Source organism: Centroberyx gerrardi, chromosome 12 (assembly GCF_048128805.1).
Source record: "Centroberyx gerrardi isolate f3 chromosome 12, fCenGer3.hap1.cur.20231027, whole genome shotgun sequence".
Lineage (NCBI taxonomy): Eukaryota > Metazoa > Chordata > Actinopteri > Beryciformes > Berycidae > Centroberyx > Centroberyx gerrardi.
In genome coordinates this window covers 12,642,609-12,659,620 of record NC_136008.1, presented here as the reverse complement: position 1 = coordinate 12,659,620, position 17,012 = coordinate 12,642,609, and the positions used below count along the sequence as shown (strand labels likewise).

Here is a 17,012-nt window from a genome sequence, read left to right as displayed (position 1 = left end):
TTGCCATATTGCCATATACATTGGTGCCATTACTAGTAGAAAGACTAGAAGGGTGAGACAAGACCAACGGAAGTGTCGTTCATAACTTTGTTTTTATATGTCTTTAAAAAAGAACTCAGGAGCCATATTAGATAGGGAACCAGATGATATCAAAAAAGAGGAGTGGAAGAGATCAATGAAGAGGAGATACTTGTGGAATATTTAATCAAGAATTTAATAGAGAATTGAGCCAGTTACCTGCTGGACTGCCGTGTTGCTCAACCCTTGCCAACAATGATTTACAAAACTGAGTCCCTTGGGAAAACAGCCCAGTGGACCAGATGAGTCTAAGTGAACTGTGCCTGGTGAGGGATTTTAGAGATTTGACTCTCTCGCTATTTACTGAACCAACCTCATCCTGACGCAGGGAGACAGAACTGATTTTTGTTGCTTCCTATGTAAATGAGCGGATGAGGTGGGGGCTGTTTGGAGCTCGCACTCCAGCGACTGGGACACAGCAGCCTGACACTATTGGCAGGATTCAGCGCCCGATTAAACTGTCAAGGAACCCACATAACCAATCAGCTGCCTGGGTTGCCTAGCTTTCCATGTGACCTTAGATTATATCCCCAGAGGACGTAACCTCCACACACTGATCACTGTTACATTTAAAGAGTGTAAACTGATATTAGATTATGCTACAGGCAATTGTTTACTAATGTTCCCATTCTATAGATCAGGACAGTATTGTAAAAAATAATGGGATAACCAAATGATATAGAGCCATCAGTCATTTTATTTAAAAAAATCTTGACGTAGATCATATACGTTAGTCAAGAGATGATACAGAGCGGACATCTCTGTTCAGTTTACCAATAAAAAGGCAACTTGCTTTTATGTAGGTTGTGTACGAAGAGCATAGGTTTTCTCTAGAGCACAAATGAATAGACCATGACGCAGAGGTTGCACTTACACAACTGTCCTTCAAAGCCATTTATGGAGATACAAAGTAAATACCACAGAGGAAGCTGGTCTGACAATCACCATTTTATTATTCTCACCAGGTGACAAATTACACAAGTCAATGATATTTTGTACAGTCAAAGGATTGGCTTCAGAGCAAGCCAAAGCTTGTGAGTCAGGAGAGAGGGCAACAAGAGGCCTTCTGCAGGACGGCTCCGACGCCATAAGAGACTCGGATGGTTGGGATGCCCTTTCCATCCTCAAATGAAGACCTTGCTGTATCATAACGCACTTCAGCCATTATAAGTAAAAAAAAAAAAATCTTCATCAATAACAACGCTTATCAATACTAAGGGCTATCCTATCCTATATAGTATGTGATATCTGTGGTCCATATAAAATGATATCTCTTTCTCTTGATTTTGTGTTGATATTGTCATGATGTATTAAGTATTAATGTGTACAAAAAACAAGAGCAGTTTAAGCACAGTTCAAAGAGAAACACAGAGACAAAACTTTGCACAAATCTATCCCCTGATATTTGCACCAGATACAAACATACTTTGTATCATATCCTTAAGGTTTACATTCTGTAAAAGCAAGGCTGGAAGTGTGACTGATCAATGAAAGGTATGGTATTGAGAGAGGATTTTTTTTTGTAATAACTAAGAAGAGAAATCAGAGATAATTGCGCAGATAAAAGAAAGAAGACTTTGTTACCGCTTGGTTTTTGTTCAGTCAACTGAGAGGATATGGAGATGAAATGCTGATAAACAGAAATACTGATTTCATTTGGACAATCTTCCTATACACAGTGCTAAATGTAGTTGTTATGAATATGATGGAGTGTTATTATTAATAATTATTATAACTGTTATTGTTATTATTAACAATTATCTTATGATGTGATGTTCTTTTACTTGGTGGGATTTAAGTGTTTATTGTTTTTAGATAACTAGCATTCTCATGACTAGTTGGTTTTTGTTACATCTGGTCATAAATCCAAGTTTTTAAAAACATTCCAAATCTTGATGCATGCCAGCTCCATTTCATTGAGAGGCATTGACAATATGCCTGGATTTAAGGTCATTGATGCCAATGGCCAATCTCCAGCTGTATGTATAGTGCCTAGACATAGGCCTTATGACTTTTTGATCTTAAGTGATTGCTTAGGTTTCCACTCTGGTACAAAAACATCTAGTGAAAAAATCTGCAGCCTTCTAAATGTATGAGTGTAGATAAGGTCTTAAAAAGAGCCAGTGAGGGATAGAGGTGTTTGGGACGGGCCACATGTTATTAATGCCACCAGATAGAGACACTGTCTCTGCTATTGCAGCCTGACCCAATAACATATGGGTGGTACACACTAAACCCATGATGCCATAATGTATGTGTGTTTGGATGAATGTTTATAACACAGGTTGGAAAAATGGAGGTTTAATGGAAACCTGAATGTTCTGAGTGCAGTGTCTTTTTCAGGGAAATAGGACAGATGACATACAGTAGTATTAGATTTTTTAATAAAGCCACAAAAGGTCTGTAGCAAAGTCTGTAATATCTCACAAGCCATATCCATTAAAACTCATTACCACAATTTTATAAATGGTTAATCTAATTTGTGCAAGTATTGTATTTTGTATAGCTAGTACAATCAGAATATTTTAACGAGTGATCTCTTCGACATTAATTTGAGGATTCAACAAATTATGTGTTAGTAGTTAATGAATTGTACAGTGCCAAACTCATAACATTTTGTCGTCTTTCTATTGTCACAGCCTACATGGCAACAGGGATATTTCTTTTTCAGGATTGACAACTAAAACACAGGCAAGTAAGTTAAAAGGCAAATTTTCATAGAGAAATGAATGAATATGGTGTGTGTTTTTTCATTACCATTATGAATTCATTTAGAATGAGGATGGCTAACGGTCAGCTGAAATGTAATACATTATTGACGGTAAATTGTATGAATAGGGACTGTGTCCAGTAATGAAATTCACCAATTTATTTTCATGCCTATAAATTTCAAAGTAACCCTTTTGTTATTGTTCAATGCATTGATCCCCTTGGATACAACAGTGACTTACAAAGAATTTGTATAATAAAGTTGGTGGAAAAAAATGTTTTACTGTCATTCATTCAGTCTGAGTTGCTCACATCACATCAATGTTCGTGAAGGATCTTTTACCTTAATTGTTGTTATCATATCTACTTCTTAAAAAAATCTAATTGATAGGCTACCAGCAATAAAGACACATGGATGGTTGGATCATCCCCGACCTTAGCAGCACATACACCATTTATACTGGTAAGCTATTTCAAACCAAAGACACTGTTTTCTCTGCAATTCATTGTATGGACAAACACATTCCCGTCCATTATGCAAGATTTTAAAATAATTCCTTGACCAATAGATCTGTTTTACCGTTTAGACATTTCACAGCGTCTTCTTTTAAGGAGGCAAACAAAATCCGATTGTAAAATGCAAAGTGCACTTTATAGGATTGGCCTCTCAACAGTGTTAACATTGTGTGTATCGGACTATATGCGTTAAGACACTCCACTAAATGGGAGATTGTAAAAAATAATCATGAAACAACTGAGTCTGTTGTAAAGGTTCTAGCAAAAGGAAACAGCTGTGTGTTAACATAATGCCTTTTAGCTTTCTGTAGGCTAGTGAACAAACAGGTGGGTCTATGATAAAATCCCACATCTTTCCGCTGTAAACTGTTGTATAAGACACATTAGAAGACTGTAATTCCAATGGGAGTGAATAACTGAAAAATTAAAATTGTCTTCATATAATTCACTGCTCCAAAACATCTGAGTAGCCTACATGGTTAGCCTATATTATACCTAGGGTGGAACCATCTGGTTTTCTTCTCCCATGTCTTTCCTACAGGTCAGGGGGTATGGAGCTCATTTTCAAAAGCTGCTGTGACCGCATTTATAGCACTGAGGCGTAAGAAGGCTTTCATGATCGAGGAGAAGACTGCCGTTGTACCGATATACCACCATCAATGTTATTGGATGTACACAAATGGCGCAAAATAGCGATTACATTTGGTTTAAGTACTGGCGCCCTTTGATGCATCCAATTATTGTAATTTGCACCTCTCGCCACCAGGAGGGGCGGTGACCTCTCAGGCCTGCAGGACAGATTCTGCAGCAGATGAGAAGCACAATGTCATGTAATTTAACCTACAGGGGGCTGATATGTAAAGTCGACAGTGTATTGTGTATCTAAGCTATAGCATAGGACTACTCTAGAAAATAAAGCAAACGCAGTTCAGTAGGGGTTTGTCCGTAGTGGCACTGCCAGAGCCAGACGGCATTTAGTCCTAATGTATTGTCAACTAGCATCGTGCCTGGATTACCTGTGATCTACACTGTCAGATTAACATTCAATTGTGGATTGTACATCTGCCCAGTAAAGTGCTGACCCATGTAAATGATACTAACAACTGCTCATTGTAGCCTACAACAAGCAAATTTGTATGAAAGGACAAATGTATCTCCATGTGAATCTGGGGCTTTTGAGGCCTTTGATGGTCCCGGACCCTGCATGCCTGGTCGACATGATTAGCATTGTAACAGAGGCATGATTAGCAACCTTAAAAATCGGAGTGGTGTGGAGATGAAACTATTCATATCGCTCAATTTTGATCAAAATGATTGAACCAAATAAGAGTAAGTGATGATATGTGATGATGAAATTTAGCCTGACGTTGAGTTACTGGCTTATTTTCTCACACAATTTTGCAAGAACACAATTTATTTTTACATAATAGTCCTAATGATAATAATAAACTTTATTTATATAGCATTTTTCAAAACAGATGTTACAAAGTGTACAGGCAGCGAAAGGAACAAAAACAAATACAGTAGTGAGGGAAAGTAAAAATAAAATAACATCTTAATAATAGTGACAATAAAAAAGATAATTAAAGTCAGTATAAAATGTGTAAGTAAAATTATGAAAAGGCCTTTCTGTACAAATGGCTCTTGAGAAGTGATTTAGGGGCCAACACTGATTTAGCTGCAGCTGCTGCCTAACCTCTGGGACAGGACATCCCAGCAAAGGCCCGGTCACCTTTCCTCTTCATCCTGGATGGATTTAGGAACAGCCTCCCCTGGACTCCATGAACATCACAGGCACATTTCTTGGATTTATACTAATCATCATATATTGATTCGATAATGGTATTAGTTGACTTGGGGCCTTGAAGCTCAGGGAGATGATCACTTTTGAACTGGCTCAAAACTGTTGCATGGTTATCATGCTGGGCAGGTACAGGACAGGAGAGACTGGGAAGAGAAGGAGAAGACTTGTCCTTTCTAGCATGAATGACACGACATTTATATGGCTTGTTTCTATATTATTTAAATAGTAAGTTTGATTAATATTCACTTTGATAGTAGTATTTATTCATATTAATGTTATATGTATTTACAAATAAACCTATACATTTTGTACATCTATTCATTGTCTGGTTTTGGATAACATTATTACTTTGGGTCCTGCCCATGAGACTTCCTAGAGTCCAAGTCCCCCACCAGCCTGCATCTCTCTATAATGTGTGGGTTTATACTGATGCTCCATATAGACCTATGTAAATCCTATTTCATGGGTAGTGGACATTTCAAAATAGTCGAGTATGCCTGCTTGTAAGAAAATTACATTTCAGAATGAAAAGTGTTTTGTCTGTTCGTGACAACAAACCGGCAGTTTTATGTGCGACTGATAAGACGGGTCACTGAAACAATGCAGCCACAATGTTTATAATAGTTAGGTAACGTTACAGTAGGCCTATAGGCTAAACAGCAGCCATTATGCAGCCCGGTGAAATGTTTTGAACCTCCCATCGAATATGGATACATTTTAACACCGTGGGACACATCGGACTGGCACTCGAATAAGCACATATTATCCAGATGTGCAACATTTTTGGAAGAACATCTCGGTTCCAGTAAAATGTGTAAACCGTTCAGACTTGTGAGCTAAGACAGCCGTCCGCGAGCTCCGCTGGTGCTACCCGGAAATATAACAAGGGCCGGAAAGGACCAATGTTAAGTGAGCACACGTCACTCACTTTTACCCAAAAATATTTTCACGGACCATCCAAATATATTTCGGTCGACAAAATCTTTACTAACTGTTCACTGCTGATGCGGGCTGCTGTTATCAAATGGCGAGGAGGCGTTTACGGCAGCCGTTGGTGTTGATTTCGAGGGAGAACCGTGTAAGCGTTCACCTAGCTCAGCATCAGTGAAAATGGCTCTGGCTAACGAGTGGAAAACAGCACGCAGAAATGGAAGCGGATGGTAGCTAGCTAGATGGTTAGAAGGCGTGACAGGCCTCATCCATCTGCCTGTGCTCTGCAACTGGATGCGTAGGTAAACATTTGCCCAATATACGTTACGCAGATGTATATATAGCGTTAGCAACATAACGTTAGTCGGCATGCATTTGATATTCTGGTTGTGAATGTTAGCTAACGTTAGCCGTACTGGTTATGTGGTTTTCTAGATTACGTGTGGCATCAAATAGCCAAACACGCTGAGCCAGTACAAAATAAGACACTAAGGAGAACCGTGAAGTTTTGCATGCAAGCGCGTCCTATGTTTTTTTTTTTTTTTTGCAAACGTTAGCCAATACTATTACAGTGTGCCACCGCAAGTGCATGCGTTATTGCTTGTGGCTGTTCTGATAATGTTTACATTGTGCAGCGAGTGTGATACTGATGTTGATTCAGAATTTCTGTCCTTCTTCACAGGATCGCTAATTTACATTAAAATGAGAGGCAATCAAATATGCGATAAATTATCTCCCTCATCTGCCGGGGGAGCTCACTCCCTTATAGGTCCATTTCTCCGATTAAGGGAAACGGTAAGAATATAAGAGGTGAGCAAAATGAGATGCTAAGTTGGTGACTAGGACTGAAGCCAAATCACTTTCACCTCTTTTGTAGAATAATGGGAAATTTAAATTTAAATAACAATTTGCCAGCAACAATTTGCCAATGTAGGCTACTGATTAAGAATTGTCAAAGTGTTTTTGAATAGTTACGAAAATTGTAAAAATACATCAACTATAATGACTAAATATGGAATGAATCCACCCTGCTCAAATAATGATGATTATCCCTGCTTGGCCTGTTGGTGAAGGGAACTATATTTTGCTATTTAACTAATTTGTCATACTGGTGGTGAGGGTTGGAGCCAGCGACAATAGTTAGTTATCATCTTGATGTGTGTTAAGGTCCTACACAGCAATTGATAATCTGAAATAGCCCCCATCTCATCATAATTTTCATTATGCCTACCCTGTTGAGTACACACTATTGACAGACCTATTCCATTGAAAACTTGCATCAAAACATACATGCATTTAGACTACCTTAATTAAAGAAATCACTTTATTATTGGTTGTTACATTAGATTGAGGCACTGACAGTTATTTAGTGTACTGGAAATATTATGCACCTTTGGGAACAACCGGGAATAAACAAACAGTAATGGTCTAGTTGGACAACTGAACAAATAGCCTATGTTGTGGGTGTGAATATGGTGTCCTGGGGGGCTAGAATATGTGCTCAGATAAGACCTAAATGAAGATTGTGACAGAGCAAGCAGTTGGATTTGAATTAAAATAATTAGCATTTTTTTAAGGACACTTTAACCTGTAAACATGCACTACTGTCTCACATATCCAGAAATGAAAGACTTTTGCCTGGTCTCAGTGAACAGTTCCACAGAGAAATGGAAAAGCTGGATAAGGTGACTGACAGTGCCCCAATTGTGTTCAAATTATGTATCAGAACTGAATGCAAAACTGTCAGATATAAAACCAGTCTCCCTTTCATTGTCAGTGTAGCAGCTATAAGGTGTGCATTGGTATGCCTTTCAAATACTACTAATAATAGTTCTCAGGTTTAGTAAGACAATAAAAAACTTAGTTCTTAGGTTTCTAACTTTGGGAGAGTGTTCGTATTCTCAAACACTGATTAGCCAACAGTTGATGAGGCCATAAGAAAAACATGAGTAAAATCTTAAACTGAGTGATATGTCCATTTAGATTTTCATACTTTGGGAACTTGTGGATTGCATTATGCATTAAAGGGTAATTCTGGTTATACTCAACCCGGGCCTTATTTTACTAGTTCTTGCCATTGTGACGATTGCGAAAAAGTGATTGAAACACGTCCTTTCAACACAATTGCACCCACACTGCAATGGGACCTGCCTACATCTGATTTTCCAATTATCTGATGCCTGAAAGTTGCATATATTGCGGTATTAGACATGTTATTTTAACTAGCGTGGGCTAGTTAATTGGCAAGTAGACCGTTCAAGTACTCTGATGCTGTGTTCCTGTCATCAGATTTTCAGCAAATAAGAACTGCCGACTGGGAAAAAACGTTCACATCAACCTCCTAGTTGTAATTACAGGTAGGGTATATGAGAATTTTTTGTGGGCTCCGATATCTCCCACCTGGCATCAGGAATTGCGGAAGTGAGTCAACACCAGCACTAAATATAGCAGGGAATCCACCGATGTCAGCAGTCCAAGGTATTAAAAATCTAAATTATTTGAAATTGTAGTTATTATATTGAAATTATAGTTCTATTCACACTAATACAATCAACCGTACTAACAAACAGCAAGAAATATCTGCTGTAGTTTGTTTATGGTTGATTTTAAATACAAAAATACAAATGATTTTGAATGTGGGCGTTCCAACAAGTAAAACACGTGAATGCTTTCAAGCTGAAGCAGCAAAGTCCCGTTCTAATGATATGATATTAATTCGACAGAAGACCAGCAGCCAGCAAAACAAAGAAGTGTGTGAGCAACGCTAAAAAGTATCAAATGGACTATTATAACTGAAATGTTGTGATAATTGTTCAATCACAGCTATTTAAAGACATGTAATGGTAGTGTGAGTGTTATTGTTTTGAAAGTGTGTGTTTTAATTGCTTTCTGGGTTCAACTGTTGAAGATTGCTTTGGCCCTCTGGGTGTGTGTTGGAGAGAAGTGTGAAAGAGAACTGGAGGTATGTAAAGCTCTGCAGCGCAGTAAGTGACGAAAACGATCAACATGATGGCAAAAACTAGGAAAATAAGGCCCTGGTTGGAAATAACTGGAATTATCCTTTAACCAATGAATGATGACATAGAAACGTTTGTGACTAGGGCACAATTTCATACTTGACTTGAGAGGGCAAGGTACAGTATTTAGTTTCAAATAAATGCTTTATTATAATAGGTTTGTGCGTTTATAAAATGCATGCATACCATGGTGGCTTGGGTCTGTTGTGCCCTATATACTGGAAAAAAAAACATGTATACTGGCCGAGATCCCCACACGTACATATACATCTCAACTGAGAGGACAAAATACGGTGTCCGGGGTGTTAGGGCACCGCTAGAGCATGTAAGGGTTAAGGGGATAGGTAGCCTGGTGTATAATATGATAATATGTTGACATATATTAGATCACTATCACCAAAGTAGCTCTGTTGAATAATCAACCTCTACCTCCTTTCACCATGAACTCCTTTTGCTTTGTGGCAGAGGTCATCTGTGAGCATCCAGATAACTTGCTAAATGCAATGGTAAATATGAAATGTGAATCTTAGAATGATAGAGAGCATGATAAACCAAGCTAACAGCAAAAGGAGTCTGGTTATACTACAGCCCAACAGAACCACCTCAGAGTAAGCGATTATAAAATATGAAATACATGTATTTAGAAACTTGACCGCCACACAATGATTTTTAACCTGCTGAGGTGGCTGAAAATGTCAAAAATCTTAAAGGGATACCTTGACATGTTGAATTTACAAAATGTCAAAGTATTCTGCTGAAATTAGCAGCATCTCATTGTGCGACTTTCCACCCTGGTCAGCTTAAGTACTTGGATTCGTAATTACAGTGTTGAGATGCATCAGTTGAAATGACCGTACCACCTTATGTAGGCCATTTGAATGATTACAGTTACTTATCTCTCATCATATACCTCAAGTTGGGAATCTTTGGTGCAGTTATTGTTAAAATAATTTTCAGATATCTTATGGTCTTACAAGATAGACAGATACAGACTTAAGTGAATGCTCTACATATAAATATTAAAAATCACCTTAATGGATGGAACGCCTACTAATAGGTTCAGAACCACTATTTCTTTGAAATCAATAATTAGAATTGGAATATTGGCTAGGGACAGTAAATACAAACATTTTATTCAAAATTACTCTCCAGTTCCCTTCTATGATTTTTCTCTTTTCTGAATTTTGTGTTTTTCAGTTGTAGGAACCTCTTGGCTGAACAGGGATGAGGAAACTTGCGTAGATGAAGGAAAACAATGTCAACACAGTAACTGTCAAAGGAAACAAGGAGATGTCATTTGAACTGCTTCTAAATAAAAACTATTCTGTGCAATTTTGAAATAAGTTGGAGTCCATCTAGAAATCAAAAAAGACCCATAAACGTGTCCCCCATCTGTCCCTTCTCCTTTTGGATGGAGAGTGGAGGCAGTGGACGATCAGGAGGAAGTAGCAGCAGTCGAAGTACACGATCAGGAGGGAGTAGCAGCGGTGCCACTGGAAGGAATTTAGATTCAAGCCGAGATTCGAGCAGTTCCAGAGGAAGCAGTAGTGTAACGTCACCCTTAGGGCGAAGCTCGACTGTCAGCAGTGGTGGGATCATCGTTGCCGCTCCTGGCGCTGGAGGTGTGGCCCCTGCACCCCCATGTGCCAGTGAGTGGGAAATGTTCCAGTTTGGAAAATACAATTTGGACATTATAGAGATGTTAAGTGGGCACCAGGCCCACCCGTTCAAAGGCCTTAGTTTAGATCGACAACTACAGCATCAACAGCAAGTGCAACTTCACCAGCATCAACTCCAGCAGCAGCAGCAGCAGCAACAACAGGCTGAATCTTCTGGAGCTCTTCTGTCTGGACTCGGCTTGGGCGCCCTCCAGGGGTCTAGAGGTAACGCCTTTTCTGATTCTGCCTCCATTTTTGCCAAGATGAGTGCCCCTCCTCCCCCACCTCTACAACAACAGCCTTCCTCATCTCAGAGCTCCCGCTCAAAGTCGAGCAAGATGAGTAGCAGCAGCTCAAGTCATTCTTCAGGCTATCCACAGTTCTTACGTTCCTTCCACCCATCTGAGGCAGCACTAGCACAGGAGCAGTTACACCCAGGCGTAGGCCGCTTTGAGCACTTTGCTGGGGGAAGTAGCAGTAGTGGGAGTGCTGGGGGATTAGGAGGATTAGTAACATCTGCACCTCCACCCCCTCCTCCCCTGCATCCTGGCCTTTCTGTCCCTCAAGCATCACCTGGCCCCTCCTCTTCTTCTCCTTCCCCTTCGAGCTCTGTGGCCACCTCCAACAACCCTTCTAGCAGCAGTGCAGTCAGCTCACTGGGGCATCAGCTTGTTGGGGCCCAATCTGATGCACGGAGCCTTCACCAACAGTTTAGTTGCATGTTAGCTGCTAATCAGTATTTCCTCTCTGGGGTGCCTGCCAATGCTAGCCTAGAGCAATTTCTGGTTCAGCAGGGAACCCACAACCACTTGGGGATTGGTTTAAGTCAGACAGGTGCAGAGTCTAGTACTAGCCTTGCTCCGCCTCCAGCTTTGCATTCTTCTCACTCACATGGCCACTCCACTCCCCAGCCACAGCAGGCTCCACAGCAGCCTCCACAGCAGCAACAGCTGCCACCTCACACCCTGTCTCACCCTCACTCTCATTCTCATCCTCATCACCCGCTCCACCCAGGCTCTCAGCCCTCATCCCTAGGTGGTTTTGACTTCCAGGGCATCCCTGTTCTCTCATCAAATCAAATAGCTTCTCTAATGCAACAGGAAGCAGGTTTGCCCCTCCCTTTGCCACTTCATTTATCCTTGTCAAAGGATGATGGTAAAGGGGAAAGCAGTGGAGGTGGAAGCAGTAGCAGCAGTAGGAGGAAGAAAGCTATGGCCGGCTATTTGCCACAGAGAAAATCTGAAAGCAGTAGTAATAGCAGCAGTAGCCATGGCCACAGCAGCCACAGTGGGAATCCCAATACTACTAGTAGTGGAGGAGGGCTTAGCCACGGTCAGCCCCCAGCTTTAATTGGGAGTGGGGTCGGTATGTCAAGTATGGGAGGGGACCCATCATCCCTCCTTGCCTCATCATCTTCATCCTCATCAGTGGTTTCTTCCTCTTCCTCCTCTGCTCCCTCTTCCACTGCTGCCTCAGTGCTGGTTACTAATGATTCTCACCTTTCTAAACCTGATAACCAGAGCTCCATGCAGCCCAACCCCACAGAGCCTGATGCAGACCCTATCTATAACTGTGGAGAGTGTGGCAAAACCTTTACTCACCTGTCAAGCCTTCGCAGGCATTTGCGCATGCATGAGCCAACTGCAGCAGGTACTAGCAATACTGCCACAACTGGCCCAAACCCAATTCACATTAAAACACAACCTGACCCAAGCCTTCCCCACTCTACCCAAGATACTTCTCAGCCCCCATCCAATTCTTGTCCTAGCCCAGACAAAATCTTCAGTTGTTCTGATTGTGGCAAAGGCTTTAAGAAAAAAGGGCACCTTCTGCAACATGGTGTAATACACTCTTCAGCCCGCCCATATGGCTGCTCCACCTGCTCTCGGGCTTTCAATCGTAGAGAGTCATTGACACGCCATGAGAAGATTCATGAGGAAAAGCCATTCCGTTGTCCAGCCTGTGGTCGTTCCTTCCGTGAGAGCACCTCTCTACTCAACCATGCTGCCTCAGGCACCTGCGGCAAGCCAGGTAGGGGACCCAAACAACGGGGCAGCAAGACGGGAACTGATGGGGAGGAAAGAGTGGGTGGAGGGGGTGGAGGAGGTAATGGTGGAGGGGGAACTTATCAGAGCAATAGAGGTGTAATTTATGGGAAAACTGAGGAGGAAGATGGTGTGATCATTGTTGGGGAAGGAGAACCAAAATCAGGTTTAGGGTGTGATGGTCTATTTCAGGCTGGAAGGGGAGGGAATTCTAATGACAGGGACAGAACAGATGGTAAATACCCCACTGACTACTCTCGGAATCGTTACACAGGCTACCACGACGATCACCGTTCTCAAGGCAATCCATCTCCATGCTACTCTGGTGCCTCCCCCTGTGGAAGTGGGATGGCGGGCCCAGCTCTGAGAAAGGCACCTTTGGCCCCAACACTGCATCCTCACCCACAGAGCCAGAACCAACATCACCATCAGCAGCAACAGCCCCACCTGCCCCTGTCCTCGCTACTGGATGACTCGGAGGATGATGTCACTAGCTCTGTCAATAATGCTATCTCTGCTATAACAGCAGCTAGCAGCAGTGGGAACAGAGGAGATGATAGAGGCGATATCATAGGGGGCCTGTTGGGGGGCCTCGGTTTAGGTCCTCTGGGGTCACCTTCATCAACATCTGGTATGGATAAGAATTTCAGAGGTGGGGGGAACCAGGAGGTCATGAGCAGTAACCCACAGAATACTGCTGCCAAGCCAAAACGTCCCCGCAAACCCAGAGCTAAGAAAGATGCAGCAGCTGGTGGACAGCCCCCCAAACGCAGGCAATACACACCTAGACCTGGGCCCAGTGGGCTCCCACGTCCTTATCTCTGCAGTGTCTGCGGCAAGGGATTTGCACGTCGTGAGACCCTACGTAGGCATGACCGCATCCATACTGGAGAAAAGCCTCACCACTGCCCTGTTTGTGGAAAATATTTCCGAGAGGCCTTCCACCTCAGCAAACATCAGACAGTCCACTCTGGGGCAAAAAATTACAAATGCAGCATCTGTGGGAAAGAGTTTGGTTACTCACAGAGCCTCAGGAGGCACAGTAAACTCCATCAGAAAGGAGAGCTGGAAGAAGTACCCACAACACCAGCTGTGGAGAACCTTAACAGCTTTAACCCAAACCCTCAATGTAGCGTGGCCCAAGACAGGAGCCAGAACCAAGCAAACACCACCTCCTACTACTCATATCCTCAAGACATCAAGCCTCAAGACTCCAACACCCAGCCCCCACCCCCGCCCCTGCCCCTGCCCCAGCCCCTGCCCCTGCCCCTGCCCCTGCCCCTGCCCCTGCCCCAGCCCCAGCCTCAGCCCCCGCCCCGACTTTACACCTGTGCTATATGTTGGAAGTCGTTCCGCCATCACTTCCATCTGACCGCCCATCACCAAACGGTTCATGAAGGTGGGGGTGAAAAGCTCTTCTGCTGTGACGTATGTGGGAAAGCCTTTGCTTACTCCAATAGCCTCACTCGACATAGGCAATCACAGCACGGGCTGACCCGTACTGAACAGTCTAACCCACAAGAGGGTAGCAGTGGGTCAGGAGACAACAGAGGTGGGGGTGATGTTGGCCAGTCTACATCAGAGAGTGAGGCTGCCACCAATGCCCTGTTACAGATGGCTCCTTCCAGTGAAGGCCATGGAGGGCAGAGTCATAGCGTAGTCACTCATAGTCACCAACAGCCTCCCCCACAACCACCAGCTGGTTACTCTCCCCTTTTTTATGATGCTGCAGCAGCCCAATCCTCAGCCTCTAATGCCCCGCCTTACTCACAGCCTCTGCCCCCAAACTCCACAATCATGCCCCCCCAGCACCAGCATTCCCCAGCAGGGGTGAAAGGGGAGCATATTTACCCAGCAGGATCCCGTAGTCATACTCTTCATACCACAGCCCCGTTCCAGCCCCTGACGGAACTGCCTTCCACTGAACATCATCATCTTCATCATCATCACCCGCATCATCATCACCATCATCATCTGTTGAGTATCCAGTCCCACCAACATCGTGAACAGAGCATCCAGTCACCACCTGATGAAATGAGGCGGCACAAGAAAAAAAAAAAAAAGTCCGACAGGAGAGATCGCAGGGGGAACAGATGGGAACCCTCAGATTTAGTCAGATTTGATGGAAGCACAAGGAAGAGAAAGATAGGTTCTTTAATAAGAAGGCAGTTGAAGAAGAAGAAACAAGGCTCTCTTCTCTTGAAGATTAGGCGAGGGGGGGAACCAGGAGGGGGTGGGTATAAGCTCGTCAACACTGGTGGAATGAAGATGCAGATCCTGTCGTCACTCAAAGTCCCTGTGAAACGTTTTGGCTGTCCTATATGCCCCAATTCAGTGTTTCCCCGTCAAGCGGGGCTGCTAGTCCACATGGCAGTTAAACACCCGCAAAGAGTCATGACCACCCAGGAGCGACTAAGGTGCAGTGTATGTGGGAAGCAGTCTCACAGGCTTTTGGCGGCCTTCATCCATCGGGCCTCCCATCGAGCCAGAGGGTCTTTTTCCTGCCGACGCTGCTCTGCTCGCTTCTGGAATGCTACACTCCTCCACAGGCACAAGGTGTCCTGCCGTCGCAGGGCCAAAGGACTGCAGCGAGGAGCTACTAGCCTGAAGCTCTCAAAGAGGCCAGGAGAGAGAAACAACCGAGAGGGTCAGGGGGAGATGTCGTCCCTACAGGGAGCATTCAGATACTGAACATCCTGGTATCTGAAAGAGTGGCATACAAAAGGAATATTTTAGTTCTAAAATGGGAAGATGAGTTGAAAAGGGACTTAAAAAAGGCATTTGATGCCTTTGAGAGCATTTGCCTGGTGTCTGTGTTGACATCTACTCTGCTGACTATTAGAATGAGTGTGTTAACAACTACTGTAGAGCATCCTATAAAATATCACCTGAAATTCTTCCAAATTGTATTGGAAGATGTTTCAAAGATGTGACTGTTTCCATAGGATCATTAACCCCTTAAGTGCATTGACACTATGCTTGGCTGACACTGTGCAGTTACTAGACAAGTTTAGGTGACATGACCTGCTAATGTATCTCTCTTCCCCATATCCTCACTAGCATCCCTGCTACACCTCTTGCTGTATGATAAACGTCTCTGCTGTGTACTTTGTCTTGTTGTTGTTCACTTAGAGGCTCTCTGAGGATTTTTTAAAAATGTAAAGTGCATTTATTAGGAGTAGGGACATGGGGACAAAGACATTTGTTGATAGTTTGTCAGTGCATGTTTGTTCTCTGGTCAGTTTTTTGCTGAGGTTGTGAATTCACTCCTACAGTATGTGATGGTTTATTCAGTATATCCCCAAAGGTTTTTAGTGTAAACTTGATTTGAAAGTTGCTCAATATTCCCTAGTGATTTGATCACATATAGAAAAAAGACAACATTGCTAGTAATAAGCTGTACAAGGATCCCTCTCCTGCCAAAATGAAGAAACTTACAAAAAGCCTTGCTTATCATGTTCACTTTACTTCATTTATTTGAGATATTATTCATAGCTTTTATACCAAGAGATTGAATACAGGTTAAACAAGTGGACTGTAACACGTGTTTATCTCATGTTATTTGTATGCTCTTTTTAGCAGTGATTATTTCTACTTCACAGTGCGTTAATGACAAGGACCTATCATCATAGAAGCAAATGTATTATTCCATGTATTTATGTGTGTAACCCAATCAGTCTACATGCCAATCTTATACTTAATCCCTTCTACCTTTTACTCTTTTTGCTGAGTTGCAATCATGTTCTTACCCTGTCAAGCCTTGTTTTTTTCTTCTAAAGAAAAAATAAGTTTTAAGTACATTCTGTCACTTTATTCACTTAAGAAATGTTCATACCCCTGTCAAGCCTTGTTTTTTTCTTCTAAAGAAAAAAGAAAATGATAGTTCTAAGTAGATTTCTATCACTTTATTTACTGAGAAGTCAGTAGTTGATTATATTTCGGCATTGAATAAACCATAAGTGTTATCATTTGTTTTCCTTTCATTTTTCATTCAGTTATGAACTGCAGTATCCAGAAGATGATACAAACTGCTAGTTATTGAATATAAGTAAGTTGTAACTGTTACCAAAGTCAGTATTGAAGTTTCACAATTATATTTAGCTTTATGTCCTTTGTGAAGTTCATATCACTCTGTGGATTAAATGGATTTCGGGATGTAGTGGATATACCAATAAATTTTATTCAAGTACAGGCCTACCCATGTTATTGGGAAGATTACTCCAGGTCAATGAGTTGTTTTCAATCATTACAATTT

At 42.2% G+C, this 17,012-nt stretch overlaps 2 protein-coding genes across 8 annotated transcripts in view; one reads left to right on the top strand and one right to left on the bottom strand.

Annotated features, from left to right (window-relative positions):
• LOC139922295 (uncharacterized) overlaps window positions 1-17,012 on the bottom strand; it is a 114,157-nt gene that overhangs the window by 63,499 nt on the left and 33,646 nt on the right. The window lies entirely within an intron of this gene.
• On the top strand, window positions 6,013-16,976 carry LOC139922271 (uncharacterized). 7 transcript variants are annotated; one of them, XM_078287394.1, is made up of 4 exons: window positions 6,013-6,185; window positions 6,720-6,832; window positions 10,252-12,743; window positions 13,032-16,976. In XM_078287394.1, exons 3-4 carry the CDS (start codon window positions 10,466-10,468, stop codon window positions 15,446-15,448), a joined length of 4,695 nt encoding a protein of 1,564 aa, XP_078143520.1. In that variant the 5' UTR covers window positions 6,013-6,185; window positions 6,720-6,832; window positions 10,252-10,465; the 3' UTR covers window positions 15,449-16,976. The 7 variants fall into 7 exon arrangements, with proteins under 7 accessions (XP_078143520.1, XP_078143518.1, XP_078143517.1 ...); XM_078287392.1 differs by having other exon boundaries at window positions 6,013-6,335; window positions 6,720-6,847; XM_078287391.1 differs by having other exon boundaries at window positions 6,013-6,339.

What these genes read in the sequence shown, in the direction of transcription:
- LOC139922271 (XM_078287395.1), top strand. Translation starts at nt 10,466, where the DNA reads ATGGAGAGTGGAGGCAGTGGACGATCAGGAGGAAGTAGCAGCAGTCGA. An exon ending in AGGCACCTGCGGCAAGCCAG is followed by an intron (nt 12,744 to 13,031) that starts GTAGGGGACCCA and finishes ATCGTTACACAG; the next exon opens with GCTACCACGACGATCACCGT.